The sequence below is a fragment of the Solanum dulcamara genome, chromosome 11 (genome assembly GCF_947179165.1).
Source record: "Solanum dulcamara chromosome 11, daSolDulc1.2, whole genome shotgun sequence".
NCBI lineage: Eukaryota > Viridiplantae > Streptophyta > Magnoliopsida > Solanales > Solanaceae > Solanum > Solanum dulcamara.
The window spans coordinates 51,677,647-51,696,697 of record NC_077247.1 but is presented as its reverse complement, the minus strand read 5'-3'; the positions used below and the strand labels follow the sequence as shown (position 1 = coordinate 51,696,697).

At 36.6% G+C, this 19,051-nt stretch overlaps 2 protein-coding genes across 5 annotated transcripts; both read right to left on the bottom strand.

Annotated features, from left to right (window-relative positions):
* Positions 1–2,831: 2,831 nt before the first annotated feature.
* LOC129872383 (uncharacterized) lies at positions 2,832–12,057 on the bottom strand. 2 transcript variants are annotated; one of them, XM_055947371.1, is made up of 9 exons: positions 11,326–12,057; positions 11,041–11,105; positions 10,337–10,448; positions 10,131–10,254; positions 9,831–9,911; positions 8,585–8,923; positions 6,776–6,942; positions 5,861–6,687; positions 2,832–4,871 (listed from the first exon to the last, which is right to left on the bottom strand). In XM_055947371.1, the coding sequence occupies exons 1-9, from the start codon at positions 11,664–11,666 to the stop codon at positions 3,397–3,399; spliced, it is 3,531 nt and encodes a 1,176-aa protein (XP_055803346.1). In that variant the 5' UTR covers positions 11,667–12,057; the 3' UTR covers positions 2,832–3,396. The 2 variants fall into 2 exon arrangements, with proteins under 2 accessions (XP_055803346.1, XP_055803347.1); XM_055947372.1 differs by having other exon boundaries at positions 11,352–11,451.
* Positions 12,058–13,230: 1,173 nt separating this feature from the next.
* LOC129872384 (uncharacterized) lies at positions 13,231–18,462 on the bottom strand. Of its 3 annotated transcripts, none has more exons than XM_055947373.1 (8): positions 17,978–18,462; positions 17,164–17,287; positions 16,469–16,598; positions 15,210–15,246; positions 14,815–15,007; positions 14,372–14,522; positions 14,200–14,284; positions 13,231–14,069 (listed from the first exon to the last, which is right to left on the bottom strand). In XM_055947373.1, exons 1-6 carry the CDS (start codon positions 18,212–18,214, stop codon positions 14,395–14,397), a joined length of 849 nt encoding a protein of 282 aa, XP_055803348.1. In that variant the 5' UTR covers positions 18,215–18,462; the 3' UTR covers positions 13,231–14,069; positions 14,200–14,284; positions 14,372–14,394. The 3 variants fall into 3 exon arrangements, with proteins under 3 accessions (XP_055803348.1, XP_055803349.1, XP_055803350.1); XM_055947374.1 differs by having other exon boundaries at positions 14,372–14,492; positions 17,978–18,438; XM_055947375.1 differs by lacking the exons at positions 13,231–14,069; positions 14,200–14,284 and having other exon boundaries at positions 14,371–14,517; positions 17,978–18,439.
* Between the last annotated feature and the right edge of the window lie 589 nt (positions 18,463–19,051).

The following is a 19,051-nucleotide window of genomic DNA, read 5'->3' as shown; positions in this document are numbered from 1 at the left end:
TTCATATTACCAAATGCCTTTGTACAGAAATCTGAAAGCCACAGTAAATCATTTATAGTAGCAGATTGTATTACCAAGATCTTGACCTACATTGTTTCAATACCAAAATCCTTCAAAGGTATACGTAGAACAATTGTGCTGATAATGTGTATAAATAAAATGACAAATCAAATTAAGAAGAGGGAAGAGAGAACAAGTAAGTAATTTTATTGTTTTCTTCTCCTTTCTATGTATGATCCATACTTACAATAATGACCATTTACAGACCTAAAAGAAGTAACAATTTATAATGGAAATAAATTGTGGTGGTGGATAAGATATAATGAAAATAAATTGTGGTGAAGAATAACATGGACATATATTATTTTACAACAACTCATGATTTTTTTACTCCTTTAAGCAAATAGTTTTTCCAAAATTAAATTTCTTTTGTTAATTATGTTTTTTTTCTTTTTAAGAAATAATGTATCTAAGCAAAAGTATCCAAAAAAATAGCCAAATATCTCCTAACCTATTCGTCAATTTCAACTACACACTAATACTTTACGGGTCCTATTACCCCTCACTATTTGAAAATGGAAATGATTCCACCATAAAAAGTCATAACTAGTTATGAGTCTGATGGTGATTTACACGAGCTCGATAAGTATATTTATCATTTAATTTTTTTTATTAATTATTTTTAACTTATTTTGTTCCCTTTCTTCCTCATGAACCAAGGCAACACTCCTCAAAGCAAAACTTCTTACAACAATGGCAGAACTCGTTTTTTCTTCTCAAAAATCTCCAAGTCCGTCCCTTAAAATCACTACATTGACTCCCTCAATTTTTCGTTTTCCACCATCGCATCATTCTCGTATTCCGAATCCTCCACTTCTTCCCTCCGAATTCTAAATTATTCAATGAAGGTTCAAGCTCAAATCCACCAAAAATCATACCTCAATTTTTGCTCACAATCCCATTAAGAATCACTTCATTGGCTACTTCGTAAAACCCCCCAATAAAACCCCTTATTGTTGTTCACTTTTTCAGATTTTTTACTGCTTTATGCAACTGATTTGGTTAATTGATTGATGAATTTTGTCGATTCAATACATGTGGATCGAATTAATGTGAGCGAAAATGGGTCAGATTTTGTGAGTGCTGAAAAAGATGGGAGGATTAATTGAGTAAGTTTTGTTGGGGGGAAGGGTTGAGTTGTAGGAAGGTTTTCAATAATAATAACTAGATTTCGTATGGCGCAGTGAAGTGGGCATCTCCAATGGAGTTTGTGAGTGGAGAATTGGGGTTGAAAAGAGGATGATGACTCAGACATGGTAATTGTGGAGGAAGTACAGGTAGAGAAATAAGAAAGAGAGATAACTAAGGAAAAAAAAGAAAAGAAAATATATATTCTATAAAAAAATTATAAAATAACATTTAGTGTTATTATTGATTCTCACTCTAGAGAGTGAAACACAATCTTTCACTACTCTCTATGCGACATCACCACTTAAAGTTAAATTAATTTCACTTTTAAATAGCTCAGGTAATACGACCCAGTAAATTATTGATGTGTAATTGAAAACTGACGAATAGGTTAAAGAGGCATTTGACTATTTTCTCAAAGTATCCACGTAAAACCCAACAAAATCAGTATATTTTTTTAATTAATACTATATTTGGACTCAATATCTAAATCACCCCTATGAGATTCATATTACCAAAAATTGTTATTACAGCTCATATATTTCCTTTATTACAATAGGAACAAGTATTAATTGTAAGATTTGTTATATCTTACTAGCATTAACTTAGATGTCTAATAGTCTGTTTGGATTGACTTTTGGCTTATTTTTGTTGTTTTGACTTAAAAATAAGTGCTTATAAGCATTTAACTTTACTCAAACACTTCAAAATTGTTTAAAAACTATTTTGACTTAAAAACACCTAAAATAAGACAATTCAAACGGGCACTAAATCAATCATCCGTAAGTTTCATATTATTACCAGAAAATGATCGTATTATTTTTGGATGGACAACAAATTAAAATGTTTGCATTATCTTCGGCATATTTCCCTATTTTTATTTGTACGTACTATTACTAATTTTTAAACCCAAAATTAGTGTTTAAGCTTCATACAGTTTTTTGACGAGTGAAAATGCTTAAAATCCTTGCTTTATAGAATCAATAATCATGGCTGAATTGTTTATTTTTAGCTGAATTGTTTTAATTAATTTTTTATTTTTTTAATTTTTGCCTGTGTTGTTCAACCGTAGGTTGTTGGATATTAATGCACATAAAGAATCATGCAGAGCAGTATAGGTAACTATATGGATGACAATACGTCATTTTCTTTTATTATGTAAGACAACTTCAGTCTTTGTTAAGGTTTGTAACTGTACAATTTGTTTCTGACAGGCCAAAGAATTTATTTGCCATGGCCTCATAGAGATGCTTTTTTCCTTAGATTTTATTATTAGGCGTTGTTTTTTTTGATTCAATCATCGTATTATTAGTTGTTGTTATTGTTCATTAATTTTTCCATTATTTTCAACATGACATCTTCTATATTGTATTTCTATCATGTTTTATATGCTTTACTTGAGTTATGGATTTATCCGAAACAATATTTCTACGTCACAAGGTAGGGGTAAGACTATGTACACACCACCCTCCGAAAACCCCACTTGTGAATCTCATCACCCTTCCAAGACCTCACTCGTACAGTTGGTCTCAAATTTTTAACATCGGATATTATGAGGGAGAGTACAATATTACTATGAACTATTGCTCCTTTTGCCTTGTCTATGTCAAGGTAAAAACAAACTTCCAAGTGAATAAGAGACGCAAGTGAAAGTGAATTTTTATCAGAGCCAGTAACCATAAAGTTTCAGGATATTTGCATCATCAGAGGCAAATATCCAGCGTCACCTCTGATTCAAGTTATCTATTTAGCTCAATACAAAAACAAAGAACGGATTAAAAGATCTTTCTAGCTGGTTTCGCATTTGTAAATGCAAAAAACACAGATTTTGTGGAGTTAGTGTGATTTACCAACAGATCTAATCTTGAAAGGTCGCCACCCGCCCTCTTTAAGAGTTCAGCAACAAATTACATGATTGAACAGATAATCAAAAGGAAGAGAACACACTAACTTACTGCTTACACAGATCTATATCTCCACCAAAGATTTTCCTCGTGGCAAGCATCAGTCAAAATGTCATGCCAGCATCTTGGAACTTGTACATTGTGTCCCCGGACCCAAGTTCAAAACAGAGCAGTGTGTCAAATCCACAGCCGAGAGCATTCCACATATAGCAGCTTCAAACAATCCACAAGCATGCTTTCTTACCGTTAAGCTTCTTCGACTAATCACCCCTAAACTTAAACTTGAAGAACTTGACGTGGAAACCTATTCGGCTGCAACAGATTTCACTCTCATCTTTCCAGTATCCTTCAACCCAAAATGAGGCTCAGATGGGAATACAAACACCGTAGAAGCTGCAACGGAAGGTTGAAAGCCAGCTGAATATCGTACTGAGGTCAATGTAATTTTAGGAAGCTGCTGAAAACCGGACACAAGCGGTACAAGCTTATAAGTAAGTATGTGCTCAGACTTTGGCAAAATAAAAGTCGCATCATTATGAGGCCCTGATAAAACAAAACTCTGCGAATCGGCTAAAGAGAATTTCACCTCCTGAAGAAACTGTGTTCTGTTGGTAATTTTGATGGAGTACGTAAATGGATTTCCAAGAATAGCATGAGGAGGACAATCTACACTCACAATCAGTGGAGGTTGCTCCACATTTACATCAGGCAGAATGTGTTTCGTTAGAACTGCAGATGTTGTGCTACAGGAAGCCAAACTTTCTCCATCTCCATGATCCCTTCTCCATCTCAAACACACAATACCTATGTTTAGCTTAGGAAGATTAACCTCAGGAGTGACAGCAAAAACCTGTTTAAACTCTTCTCCTGCCACAAGCAGCACGTGTTCTTCTGGGTCCTTGCTCTTAGTTTTCACATCACAGGTGCTAGCATCAACTGCCTCGATGGACATGGACAACAAGCGCAAAGGTACCTCAGTGCAGTTCTTAGCACTAACAACTAGCATACTTGTTTCATTCAAAGGCAGAGATGGTATTTGGTCAGAATCGGAAGCTGGTTTGGTCTTTGACAGCAGCAGTGGTTCCCTTCGAAATGGCAACATAAAGCGATGGCTCATCACAACAGCAGTCTTACCTTCAATTTGCAAGCTTTTGTGCACATGAGCTCTCTGTGAGCTAAGTTCCGGACTTTGAGGAAAGTAACCCAGTGACACATAAAGCATGATAGGCTTAGGACGGTTCCATCTAATTTCTAATTTGCAGGACCATGACTCTCCCTCATCCAAAAAGGGGACCGAAATCAATCCAAAAGAGGGCTGGATTTTTTGAATGTTCTCTGAATTAGCAAGATCTTCACATTCTAGTCCAGATATTCCAACAAGTTCTACATGAAGATTATCTGATGAAAAAGATTCTGCCTCCCTTGGACTAAGCAAGCCACCACCTCTTGTATCAACAAGGTTAATTTTCAATTCACCAGAGTGAACACTATGGCCCTTTGAGGTGATAATCACAGGAACAATAAAACTCTCTCCGACCAATGCAGGGCCGGACGAATCTAACTTTAGATCCACTTGTGGGTCTGGTTCTTCAACTTGGACAGCCTTCTGACCAGAGAAAGCCAGACCAGGATCCTTCATTGGTATAGTTTGCATTATGTCTTCAAACTTCCAGAGGGGCAAATCACTCATGGAGGCAGGACTTTCAGCTCGACAACAGATAGTAAAATGTTGACCCCATCTTGCAGTTACATAAATGCATTCCAGCTTTCCACTTTGCTCTGCATCATTCAAATGTTATCCCACTTTAAGGTGCAATAAAAAGGGATATTTTAATTAAAAACTGGGGAAAATAGCAAAATATTATAACTAAAATGGTGTGAGTCAGTATCTCCTCAGTGAAATATTCAGTTTTGATCAATGGCGGTCGCACTGGATTTTTCTCAGCTCAGAGAGGTCAAAGACAATAAGATTCCCTCTCTCCCTTCTTGTTTATATCAGCAACGGAAGGACTGGCTTCTGGATAAAGCAGTACAGTGGCAGTGGATTAAGTGTTTCAGTGTGAGCAGGAGCTGGAATCAGGACTCAATGGGATGAGGTGGAATTTGGAAAGCCTAAACAGTATGGTCCCTAACAATCAAATGGAAAAACATAGAGAAACCAAAAAATATCAACCTGATGAGGGAGGCGCATAGTCAAGAAACAAGATCCAATCTGGACATATTACACATCTGTCATGCGCACACCGGCGACTGCAACTGAAAAGTCGGAAAGACTACAGAGGAACTTCTTAGTTCTTAAAGGGCAGCCCGGTGCACTAAGGCTCCCGCTATGCGCAGGGTCCGGGGAAGGGCCTGACCACAAGGGTCTATTGTACGCAGCCTTACCTTGCATTTCTGCCAGAGGCTGTTTCCAAGGCTTGAATCCGTGACCTCCTGGTCACATGGCAGCAACTTTACCAGTTACTCTTAGTTCTTATGGAACTCAAATGACGAGACATAAAAGATCCATTTGATAAATTGGGACATGATCCATTATGTAAGAAGGGCTCAGAGTTAAAGATTTGATGGTCTTATCAGAGTGTTATATTGGAAATTGTTTCTGAGGTCTGGGAACAAGAAATAGGCGTCATAGATGATTTCTTGGTTAATTATTAGGGAGGATGTTCTGTCCATGGGATGAATATATACAGTTTGACGTGTTCTCCAATTACACATGAAATACTTCATGCTTGGAGTTGCAACAAGTAAAAGTAAAGTAATCAGCTTACCAGGTTTCACATCGTATGTGAGCCGCAGCCATTTGTTTGTGCGAAGTTCCAGGGTGGGAGCTGTCTCCACTCGGCGACCAGGCTGCAAACAGGATATTGCAGCTAAATGGGATCTTTGAGCATTAACAATGACAAAGTTACACTCCGACTGATTAAATTGGATTTCCAGTTGATCAATCTCAACACTAAGAGGCAGTTGAGATAGAAGGGAGAGGGTAATCACTGTTTCTGCACCAGGCTTGACTACTTGTTCATGAAAAGCAACTGAAGCAAGAAGTACTGCTCTGAGGGGACTGACGAGATCAATCTCAAGATAAAGGGGATTATCAGCTGTTACTTTGAGGCTGCTGTTTTCTTCAGTAGATGCACTTTCTGATTCTCCTCTTATTACCGAAAATACTTCATTGTGTATAATTTCTCTCCGGGCAAGACTTGCAGGCCCAGCTGGGCCACAGTCTCTTTGACCAACCGCATTAGTAGAAACTGGTAGAGCAGCCATTTCAAGGGAGTACTCAATGAAATCTTTCACGAGAGCAGTTTTCTTTGAGCAGTCTCTAAGGTAACCCAAGACATTCCATAATAGAGTAACCCAGCCTTCCTGTCGATAAAGACTAGCAACATTCTCAAAAATTTCTTTTGCATTACTATATTCATCTACTGTGAAATATTCTCTAGCCATTTGGAAACCGCAGTAGGCAGCCATCCGAGAGGCTTTATCATTGTTGTATGCTTCAAAAGATTTTTTAAGGAGAGCAATAATTTCATAGGAGTCCTGCAATCTCTTTCCTTCAGCCAGAGCATAACGGGAATATTCTTCATCACTAAGGCTGCAAATGGATATGTGCAGAAAGTATGGAGAAGTAAGAAAACAAAAATTCCTGAACTAATTTACTACAAGGAAATCACCACACTCACGCTTGCATAACAAATGCGTCTCCAATCTCCAGTAGTTTTGCAAACTGACCCACATAAGAAGCAGCTATCACAGAATCGGCATTCCCATCAATCTCACCAGAAGTTTCAGACATAGATAGCGCAAGTTCGAGAGAAGAACTCTTTTCCTTCAAGTAATGAGCTGCTAGCTGTTTAAAATAAAGCTAGATAAGCAAGCATATGAATGGACTCGCATGATTCTTGAGTTATAAGGATAAAGCAGGTAAAGTATTACATAAGGGTATAAGGTTCAGCTACATATGGGGCTTCAAGCAAAAATTAAAAATCAGAACATGGTTGCTGGCAGCTTGTTTAGAGAAAGAATGCCAAAATTGCTCCTTGAGGCCTAAAGTTGATCGATCTCATCTCCCCATTCATTGTCATCTTAGTGAGGGAACAAGAGACAAAATCAAGAAACTAGGAGGTTATTTTTCATTAATAATGAACAAATATTCACAAATATTCAACTACATTAAATCAGCTTTTGTCCAACAATTAGACGATTCTATAAAGAACTGGTGAAACCTGCATCTGCTGTGCAGAAAAGTGGAGCAGTATGGTGTAAAAGAAGTTCCATATTACTTGGTTCTAATTTCTCAAATTAAGACCGTCTCATACCTAATAGCAATTCCAAGTAAAAGGAATGTCATTTGTGTTTGATGTGAAGGTCTGGAGGAGTTAATTAGTAATGCCCATTTCCATATCCAGTTCAAAAAAAATAAAATCTTCTAGGAGAGTTAAGGACTTTAAGTCTGTTAGTATATGATGGGAACTTTTAGGGGAAGATGACGACCAAGAAAGGTATCTGGATTATTGGAGAAAGCGGCTAAAGGTTATTTCCATCTTGCTGATACATAGTTGTGATTTTTTTTTGATAACCAAGAAATCCCTGAGGGCCAGTGGCAGACGATTCGAAAATCAATGGATTAGTAAGTCCATCCCTCTACCCTTCTCCACTTATTTACTGGGCTTTTGTCTCTGGCAGGATTCAAACCCGTGATGTACGCCTAACACGCACATCACAAGCCGCGCTCTTACAACTAGACCATAGCTCTGGAGGATCTTACATAGTTGTGAATTAAGAGCCTAATGATTGTTCAACTTTAAGGAGCTATAGGCTAACTATCAATTATCATCCACTTTTTCCTACTTACTCTGGTGGTTGACATTCAAGAAAAGAAAATGTAATTTTGACGATAGTTAAATCTTATTTCCATATGTACTGCTCTATAGGTGTGACATTACAATAAATGAAGGTGATAAAAGGAGAAGATATAGACCTCAATCACATGGAAGGAGTTATCTCAAAAGACTTCTTGATGAAGTAATTGTAAGTTGTAACGATCTCAAAAGACGTACAATCTCTATGGAACAATCTGAACTTGTCCAAGGATCGAACATAATGTAAGTAACGATTCATAGACATGCAACAACAACAACATACCCAGTGAAATCCCACTAGGTGGTTACACTTAAATTAGATTCATAGACATGATACTAACTAATTATGATTGAGTTTTGTGGTTACACTTAAATTAGATCCTATGTTTTCCATGAGTCTTTTTGTTTTAATAGACTTGTCTATTAGTGCATGGATAAGTGGGAGATTTAGAAGACCACTAGTTTAGAGACTCCTAATGAAAGGGGTCTGAAAGGAGCAGAAATGATACATAGGACTCATATAGAAGACTCCAACTAATTTGATTGAGGCTTAGTTGATTAGTCATTTGGGTACTAATCAAACACGCGAACCACAATAAATGAATAGCTTGAGAAGGAAAGCTTTCCAACCTGGAAGTAATAAGCTGAATGGAATTCCCACTCAGTTGCTCTATCAGTAGCGTCTGAAACCAAAGAAGAAACATGCTGAGCAGTGACAGAGCTTGTCTCTAGTAATTCAGCAAATACTAGAAATTGCTGGCTTAACCATTCCCAGTGCAGGAAAATAACTTCTGGTGATCCAACAAGCTTCCTGTAAGAAGCATAGTGCTGACGGAACCAGGCAATTGCTTCAGCAAGTTTTCCACCATGCAGCAACAATGTAGAAATCTTGAAATGCAGTTGCTCTGCCACACATTTGATCTCAATCAACCGTTGAATAGGAGGCAATCTAGTTGATGTTGCAACCATCTGTATCGTTTATAGGTCTCTATTTATATGAATCAAAAGATGCATAATAATGCAAAACGTGTTTATGCAACAGTTTAAGGCTTAAAGCAATTAATCTGCTACAACACAGGCAATCTGCTAAGTTGTTTCATATTAATGGAACTAGTAACGTATCTTGTTCATATACAAGTTGGAACTGGTAACTACAATTCATCCACCCTTTTATGCAACTATTCTTAAGAGAAGAAACATTAAGAAAGTAAATCAATGAAAACCTGTGCAACTATAATTAAACACGAGAAACGAGACACACTTATCTATTGCGGTCAGCTATTCCCACTACATGGATGGAAATATACCCCGCTTGGTTGCTTCGTTGGATTTTTATTTGGATAAGATGGTTCCTTTGGATTTAAAAGATAAACACAAAAGAAATAAAGGAATCATGCTCAAGCAATAAACTTGGTTCTGTAATGCAAGGTGAAGCTCTAAGAGCTCAGATCCAATGGTTATAAGTGGGCAGTAGTGACTATACATCTAAATGAACTTCAGTCAGAAATACACCAACACATGGATGAGAAAGAAACAGAAAAAGTTCTCCATAAAGTTTCACCAATGTATCTCTTCAACATTATTAGAATTCGCTCAAATGACCACACCATGCAGACTAAGGGATAGAGGGGTTCTCGGAAACTCCAGCATTTTGTCTCTTCCCTTTATAGTCATTTGGAACTTTGACTACACTGCAATCATCCTCCTAAAAAAAGGAATGAAAGAGCAAAAAGAAGCTAACATTCTGTTCTCTAAAGTTCTTTACATCTCATCTCTTGGTAATGCAAAGCACTTCACCTTTGTCTAAAATGGAGTAAGACTCTATCAAGAAGTGGTCTAGAAATTCTACAGGTCAAGCAGACTACCATATATATACCTCTCGCACTGCATTATAGGCATCCTCGTACAGCCGTAATGCTTCAACCCAATCTCTGCAAAATTCTGCATATACAGCAGCCTGTCACAATGTTAAGAACAGCATAATCATGACATAAGCAAAATTCCAGGGAATAATCAAGAAAACATAATAAAGGGCACAATAACAAGTTTCTAGGTTAGTATTTAAATGATAAAATGTGAAATAGTAATATAATGTTGTATTATACCAACAAGGTTAGGTAATATGGATATCATACGACAAGGACAACACATATTAAACTTCAAAGAGAACCCTTACTTTGAAACAGCACCGAATATTCAGCTCAGCAGAATGGAAATTTTTCCTTTCAAGACGTGCTTTAATTCTTCTTCCTTCATCCTTGTAATAAGAATTAGCTAATTCTGAAAATGTGTTTCCCAACCTGCAATAGGTATCTCAAATAAAAAAGACAACCGGGTTCTGTAATTCAAATTTAGCTATAGTGTGAGAAAATAACTCCATACCTTATCAAGGACTGTTGAAGTTCTGATTCGCTTGGAACAAAGATGATAAGATACTTGGAGTCAAGTTCTGCACGCTTTCTGAGAGCAATCATACGGTCTTCACTCAAATCATCTGTTTAAAAGAAGTATCACATGTGGGTCAAATCCTCAAATTGTGAGAAGATGGGAGAAGAATGGGAAAAGTTGACATAGGGAAAGACCTCCCACCAAGAAAGAAAAGGGAGCAAGTCAAATATAGTTTAATCATTCTACTCGTTCTTTATCCAAATTTCATTCAACCCTCTGTCTCAAACACCAGTAGCGGGGAAAGAAACATTACAACCCATGACTTGGTATATTCCAGTAACGAGAAAACTCACAAGCCTGAGTGCCTCTGAATATGATGAATATAATTGCACCCAACTAATTCATTTGCTTAAACGTACTGTGAAAATTTCAGGTCTAGTCAATAATTGCTAAATGTTGCTCAGGAGGTTAATCTAGCAATCAAATGAACAGTAAAGGTATTGGAAGTCAATTAAGCATTTCCAGTATGAAACCCAAATTGGAGCAAGTGTCAAAGTCTATTCCTGTTCTATTAAAACTCTTCCACATGAAAGCGTATTTGTTAAGAGTTTGTGATTAAATGGCAGGTAGTCTGATCATGCAAAAAATCCATAAGAAGATAGATAGATCATAGACAGAGGAATTTGTAAAATACTCACCCTTAGAATTTGATGGAGCAACAACCATCACGACCAATTTAACGTTCCTTCCTCGTAATACACCTCTGTTCATTCAGCACACGATCTTAAGCAACTCTTTTAATGAATACACGTCTAAAAAATCACTATAAAACGTGTTTGGTATAATGGAAAATGTTTCTTCCCGAACAGATGGAGAAACAGAACACTGGAAATGATCCAAATACTACATTTTTGGTGGAAACTATTTTCCTCCATACCAGACGCATTGCGAAAAGTAATTGGAAAAGGACAAAAGAAGCGTACTTGAGGTTTTCAAGATCGGTGCAGACCTGAAGCCACTGAGCGGGATCGCCGGAGACGTGATCGGAGCTAAATAGAGCGGCTACAACTGCTGGAACTCTAGTACGATGTTTAAGAAGCCAATCTTTCTTTAGAATTCCGGCGACAGGTGGAGGCGGAACAGAAGCGTCCTTTGAAGGCTTAGCGAAAATTGAGATCTTGGAGAAATCAGGCAATGCAAGAGCATTTATAGGTGGCTGCTCGGAGTGAAGGTGAGTTGTGATTGTAGCGTGAAGTTCTGGACACCCTACAAGAGATACTAATGCTACCGGCGGAGTTCGGAGTTCTTCTGGATACTCCTCCATTGCTTTCAATACTCCGATTCTGGATTCAGCGAGAATATGGAGTTGCTGATAATAGGGAAGAGCTCTGGAAATTGATTTCAGAGCAGAATTTACAGGTAAATTGATGAGATCTTGGGGAAGAGATGGGTGAGTTGTCGGACCGAGTTTGGGGACTCGGCTGGGTTTGACTCGCGTTGATTTCAGTTGGGTGTTGGGACTTAGGAATCATGATTTAGGTGTTGGGATTCCTGACTTGGGCCGGTCCATATAAAGCGAACCCAGCCCAATGAACTCCCAAGTCTCTTGTTCTAAATTATTATAAAAAACCTCACTAGTTTATGGTCTATTTAATTGTCTTCAGTTTATTCTTCGAAATTATCTTTTGAACCACATTTTCTTCGTCAGATACATGTATCTGGCACACTTGGATACTTGTATCTCAAATACATGCGGGTCAACTTAGGTGTAATTTATTCTAAATACACTATGTCTCTTTCTAGTGTGATTTATATGTATTTGGATACACTGACCCTCTTGCTCACCTCTCTCATATCTCGCTCGTCTCTCTCCTCTCTCGCTCCCCTTTTTCCCTATCTATATGTATTTCAAAATGTATCTAGAATCAAATATACGCATATCGCCTGAAGAGTGATGTATTTGACTTGCAATCTAGTATGAAATTATTAATTAGGAAGATAATATGTAATTATTTTAAACTATAGAGTAAATTAGTTGTTATATAGGGAATGTTTGTGTAATTAGATAGTTTTTTCAATAAGTAATCATTCCCTTAATTCTCTCTTTTTATATAAAATAGGTGGGAGATCAGTTTTTGAGGCGACAATTGAAGTTTATAGGGTATAACGTTTCAAATATTATTAGAAAATAGTCAGTTTTAATACGAAAATAACATCTGATTATATTCAGAAACAACTCTAATACATAGTGGCTGGTTTAAACGTTGACAAGTGTGGAAGTGGAACTCCACCATAATGTGCTGAAGTTTGAAATTTCACGAAATTTACAAAATTTGAACTTGCAACGATTTTTTTCATGAAGTTTCACATTTGCTCTAGGAGTGAAATAGTGATAAAGTTTTAAATAGAGACAATGAGTGAAATAATGTTTGAATATAAAGTTTTAAAATAAGTCTCATGGATGATATGTACGTGAAATAATGAAAAAACTATATAACCAACCATAACTTTTTTGAACTCCACAACAATGTTTTGAAAGTTAAAATTTCATTATTGTATTCCAGAGTTCGAATAAACCATGCTATAAACATTACAATAGAGAATTTTGTTTTTAAAATTGGGTTAAAACTCTAGCATAATAAATTGTTATTTCAACTTCTAAAAGTTCTGAACTCCAGCGCACAATGATAAAAGCTTCAAGCTCTAACGAATCATAAACTGAAGTTATTCCATGTTTTAGGTAAGTGTTTTTTTACAGGAATTTTTTTCGCATTAAAAACTGGTGAAACGTTGAATAACTCTGCAATAGTGGCTAGAGGTTGATTAGAGGTCATGAAGGGGGGGTTCAAGTAGCTTTAGTTTGATTCGAACAATATTAACGGTGAGACTTGAGAATGTAATTGTTCTCCTCAACTATGAAAACAATCTGTTGGACAAGAAAAACAAGCATAGAAAAATTACTATCTAGGATGAATAGGCATCCACTGATATTGGTTCACAAAGGAACCTGACCAAGAAAAAAAGAGACACTACTACCAACTAGTATTGCACACAATGAGAGGTACCAATCTGATGGATCAAACTATACCAACTACATTGAGTAGCATTCACATTCTCCAAGCAAAATCTGTGCACATGGCTCATATAATCGCACGGGATCTTTGCATCAGAGACCTTCTCCAGTCCTCGAAAGTAGCCCTGCGTTCCTTACTTTCGACCTTTATTTTCCCTTTCTAGTAAGGGAGAGAACAAGGTGAGAGACTTACTTCCTAAGGAACAACAAACACACTGGAACATATATTGAAAAGCATAAAAGTGACGAGAGGAAAAGGTCCCTAGAAAATAGCAGTTCATAGATGGAGATGAAGACCTGGATATTGATCCCCTATCCCTAAGGAGATCGGAACACCAAAAAGAAAAACAAATAAAAGACGCACACGTCAAATGGACATCAAAGAAAAGTGTACACCTACAGACCAGGATGACCCAGGCCTATTTAAAGAATCATATGTTGATTCTACTAAATCTGATTGCGGAAACCATCTTCCGACAATCAGTTCAATTATATACTTTAATCAATCAGTGACTTGAAGTCCTGGCAGGATTGTCCATACAGACTGCGAAAGAGCAGTCCAGGCACTTCCTCATTTCTGATATGGTTATCTGAACTTCTTGGTATCTTACAAGTGATTCCCTCGAATTCTTGGTGGCCATGACTTTGGAAGACCTGAAACAGAAATGCTAATAAGCCTTAGCAATGACTTTGGCGATTAAACCATGCAGTGTATATAGTTTAGAATAAGCAAGTCATTTGAGAGACACTACTAACGAAAATCCGTCCAACAGAGAATCAGTACCTCTGTTTGCCTCCCCATCTGACGTTCAAGGTCATGTTCCAAGTCTACCACACAAATAACAGCGAGCCAATTCCTTGAATTCATCCTGCGATTGAAGCAACATCAAAAAAACACATCTTCAAGGTAAATTCACATCAAAGCCAGATAAAATGGAAATTTATGATTTCCTTACCGTGATACATCCAGTTAAACCATTCAACCTGCCATTTGGTCAGAGCCACTGCTTTGAGTGAATTGCGGTGGACGAGCTTGTACTGCAGTCTGTGATTGACGAGGAGACGGCATTGTGACGCCTGAAGAAATGGGGTAATCAAGCACCTTCACTACAAAAAGATAATTTAACTTTTTTACTTTCACACAGACCACATAATAGACTAATAGAGATCATAGTGACAGAAACAGAGACCACATTTGGGACAAGTGTTGAATTCATCTCTTTACACAAATAGTTAGACCCCTCAACTGGGGGAATCGGTGCTAAAATGAACATTAGTTTTGTTTTGGGTTGGGAAAAGATATATTTGCATATGCAAACACAAAATGAAGAAACAGACACCAAAAAGACACTTTCTGATTGCACATGGACACAGGAAGTAACTCCTACAAAAGTAGTACCTGAATGATATGGTAGTTGCATCAGAGGAACATTGTCTGTCGTAGTTCCGCTAGCATTAGGTCTCTGATATTGCACCATCTGAGGACCTGGCATCAAATGACCACGAAACGCATATGCAGGACTCCCTGGTTGCACCCCAAGTTGGCCAAATTGCAATGTGTTTGTGCCAGCAGTACTTGGTATCCCATACATCTGAATGAAATGCAAAAGCAAAAGTTATAGCCGTGGAAGGAAAATGATGCATAAAATATTCACAGACGTGGATGGGGAATGATGCACAAAATCACATTCACTAGCCATTCCTCAAATTAAGCAAACAATCCTTGTAAGAAGGAAAAAAATGAAGAGAAGAAAAGTGTGCTATTTAACATCCAACTATGCAAAGTAGACTTACCTGTGGGTAAACATAGTCCGGCCCATATGCAGGAAACCTACCAATACGTCATTCAAGAATGAAAGAAAATTAGATAATCAATGAGAACAGTAGGGTGTTTCAGATAGTACTAACATATTCATAAGCATTTCTAAATATATCTGATACCACAAATTCTAATCAAATCCAAGAACCGCAGGAACATCAATATACAAATATATAGATGTTGACACATGTATCAGTAAAAGACATTTAGCCTGGATTGACTTATTTTTAAGCAGCTTATAAATAGAAAACTGCTTATAAGTTAAAAAAAAAAAATAGGTGCAGGTCAACTTTTTTTTTGACTTATAAGCTGTTTTCAACTAATAAACTGCTTAAAATAAGTTCATCCAAATAAACCCAACTATTTATTGGGGCTTATTTTAAACACAAAATGACTTTAAGTTGGCCAGCCTAACACTCAAAAAAAGCTGAAAACAGCTTATAAGCAGCTTATAAGTCAATCCAAACGGCCTCATTGTCATAGTAAAAGCATGTCTCATTATTATTTTTATTTTTTAAATAAATAAATTGTCTTATTGCCTTCACAATTTCAATTTCTGTTTGGGGGAGCATGCTTGTTAAAGAGAAAAGATCCATCTCTCGCCTTCTCTCATAAAAATTAATTTGCAATACACGACAGTTAAGGTGATAAAGATGATGCTGTGAGATTACAATGCTAAGTCATTAATTTATAAGTCTAGGAGTTGCAGGGTAACTTTTAGATAAAATAACTGTTAAGTAACTTGAAGTCTGATATGAGTTAGATGTGATTATGTTTGCAAGAGAACAAATATATACTGTGTCACATTTTAAAATATGTTCTTCCACCCAAGAAGAAAAAAACTGTATATATATATTTGGCCCACTGAGTTTGCTTAGTATATCAGCTTTTGACTCCCAGAAATTTGATGAACTAGCTGAGGTATACTCTCATCTAATGAGAAGCACACTAACACTATCAACTCTTAGATACGAATATATCAATTCAATGATAATGAGGAATCTGCCACTTCGATCACCTGGAAAGGACAATTGAAAAACATAAAGCAGGTGATTCCTTTCATTTCATTTTTTTTCAAAGAACAAACATCGATTCTGGTGATTATTAATAATTATGATATCAGAATACAGTTTTCCTCACTTGAAGAAACACCAATACCGTGTGAGCGACCTAAAATTGGAACTTTGCATGCAATGGGAAACAGCAGGGTTCTGCTTGGGTAGTCATTACTGACCTATATGGAGGATATGAGAATCCAGGCTGATAGCTGTAAGGAACTGGTAGCTGATAATAGGGGCTCCCCATATACATACCCCTCGGGGCCTGTGGATTTCCCAGATAGGGCATTGAAGATCTCAAACGTCCTACAAGAATCAAAAATTGAAGAGAGGAGAAAGATATGAGTAATTGTCAAATGTTGATGGTGCACCAAATATGCTAACTGTATCACTCCAAATTTTGGTTAATTGTTAGCATTACCATTGTTATTTATCTTTATTTGGGTTATTATTAGCACTACATTGTTACTTTAGTATACTATCTGAATTTCCAAAAAAAAACAGAAAGTATCCTATCTGCAAAGCTAGTAGACCAGCTCAGCCACACCAAAAGAAAGGGACATATCTTGAACAAGGTCTGTATAAGCTATCAAAAATTAATGTTATTGCTGGCTCTCCTGTCTATCTCTCCATAAATCAGATGAACTTTAGTCTTCCCCATCTATGCGCCTTCCCTAAATGCCTTTGTTTAGTAAGGTGGGAAAGAGAAATAAAGATAACATCACAGATATCAACTGACATATTTTTCCCAGTCACTCCCCCACATGAATGCCTAGGCTTAAGGTGCAAAAAAAGGAGGAAAAGAAAAAGAGAAACAACAACTAGTTAGCAAAATGATAGTACATTATCAAAGAGAAAATTAATGCATTACCATAAGGTAAAAGTCCTTGAGGTCGCCCAAGTGAAGCCAAGTTGCAATTAGCCCTTCTACCATCAATAATTGGATTAGGATTTGCGCAAGCCCTCCATGCAGCCTCAGGATCATGGAATGTCACCTAGTTTCCATAGTAAACTAATCAGCATATTATCAAACTATGACAATTGATGATCAGAAAAATTGGTTTTTGAACATTATCAAGATTCAAGCATGTATGCCGTCACCATAAAAAAAAGTAAATACTCTGAGCTGGTACATAAAGAATTGAGAATGTTTTTTTAAAATAAACGTGATGTTCGGGCCAACCTTCCAGCAGCTTGACAACTCCCACGGGATACCTGCCAACTCCCACCCAGAAACGGGTACTAGATAACTATGTCCATCCAGGCTGGGACAGCCACCAAGACTAATTGAGAATGTATTTTTGGAACTGTAATTTTCTTTTAACACAGATATTATTCTTAATTAAAAATCAATATAGTATTGCTAAATTACTACCCAATTTACACACTAAAGGGGGGCCCTAGAGTGTCATGCTATGCATGACTTCTGCCATGTAGCTAGAGACAATTATTGCCAGATAACACACACAGAATGTGTTTACATGGCCAGCTCATCAACTACAGTAGTACATCCCCCAAAAAAACTGCACAAGAAAACATCCCCACTAGACTGTCATGTTACAGACGAGTGTTTTGCCTCAAAATTATTTCGAAAGAACAAATCTTTGAACAATTATACTGGTAGTAAAATTGATCTGAGAAATTAAACAGAAAAGAAGTGATGATAATTAAATAAAAAGACTCACAAAGCCATAGCCTTTAGAGCGTCCAGTATGTTTATCAGTGATGACAACTGCTTCGATTATATCACCAAACTGTTCAAAATAACTTCGAAGTGATTCACTCTTGGTCTCCCAAGCCAACCCACCAACAAAAACCTTTGTATAAGTGGTATCCCCAACCCCATATGGGCCCCTACCCGCAAAGGGCGAACCGGAACCCCCACCACTACTACTACCACCTGGACTCATCTGATACGCCATGGAAAAATCAAACAAGCCCCAAATCAGAATTGAAGAAAAAAGATGAAATCTTTATATTCCGATCAAGAAAAAGGAATCTTGAGTTGTAAGAAAAGAGAGGATGAGTGAGGTGGCAGTAGAGGGTAAAAACTAGGAAAACCCCTGGGAATTGCAGAGGAGGGATAGAAAGAAAGAGAGAGAGAGAGAGAGAGGAAAACGTGTGGGGCCAAAGGGAGTACGCGTTTTCGTAAAGACGGATGATGATGAAGAAAGGAAGGGTGTTTTTGGCATTTTAACATGTGTCTGCGGAATCTTCCCGACAATTTAATTCTATTTTATATATTTGGAGAATACGTCGAATTCGTTCCTATCCATTCATGTAACGCTAATCAATTTTTATATTTTTTAACGGCTTCTCAGAAGTCAGAACTCCCCCATTTTTGTTCGGTGATTTAAATTCATCACTTTGAAAAACTATTTCCTCTCAATACAAGGTATAATAGAATTAGTTATATAATAAAATAAATTATATTGGAATTAATTATAATGAGATTATATTTATTTATTATATTTCAAATATTTTGTTTATAAAAATATTTTGACTTTATTTAGTTTTTTATAAAAAAAATTACAAGTTTTAGTTATTTTATTGTTAAAAATAAAATTTTCATCTTATTTAGCTTAAATATAAAACTTTCATCTTAATTTTGTTAAAGTAAAAGATAATTTATTATTTATAGCACTTTATTTAAGCACATATCACACATAAATAGTAAAATATTAAATTTATCTTTATTTTAATTGATATATAAAATACAAGTTTTCAGGTGACTAAAAGAATATATAAATAAAAATATA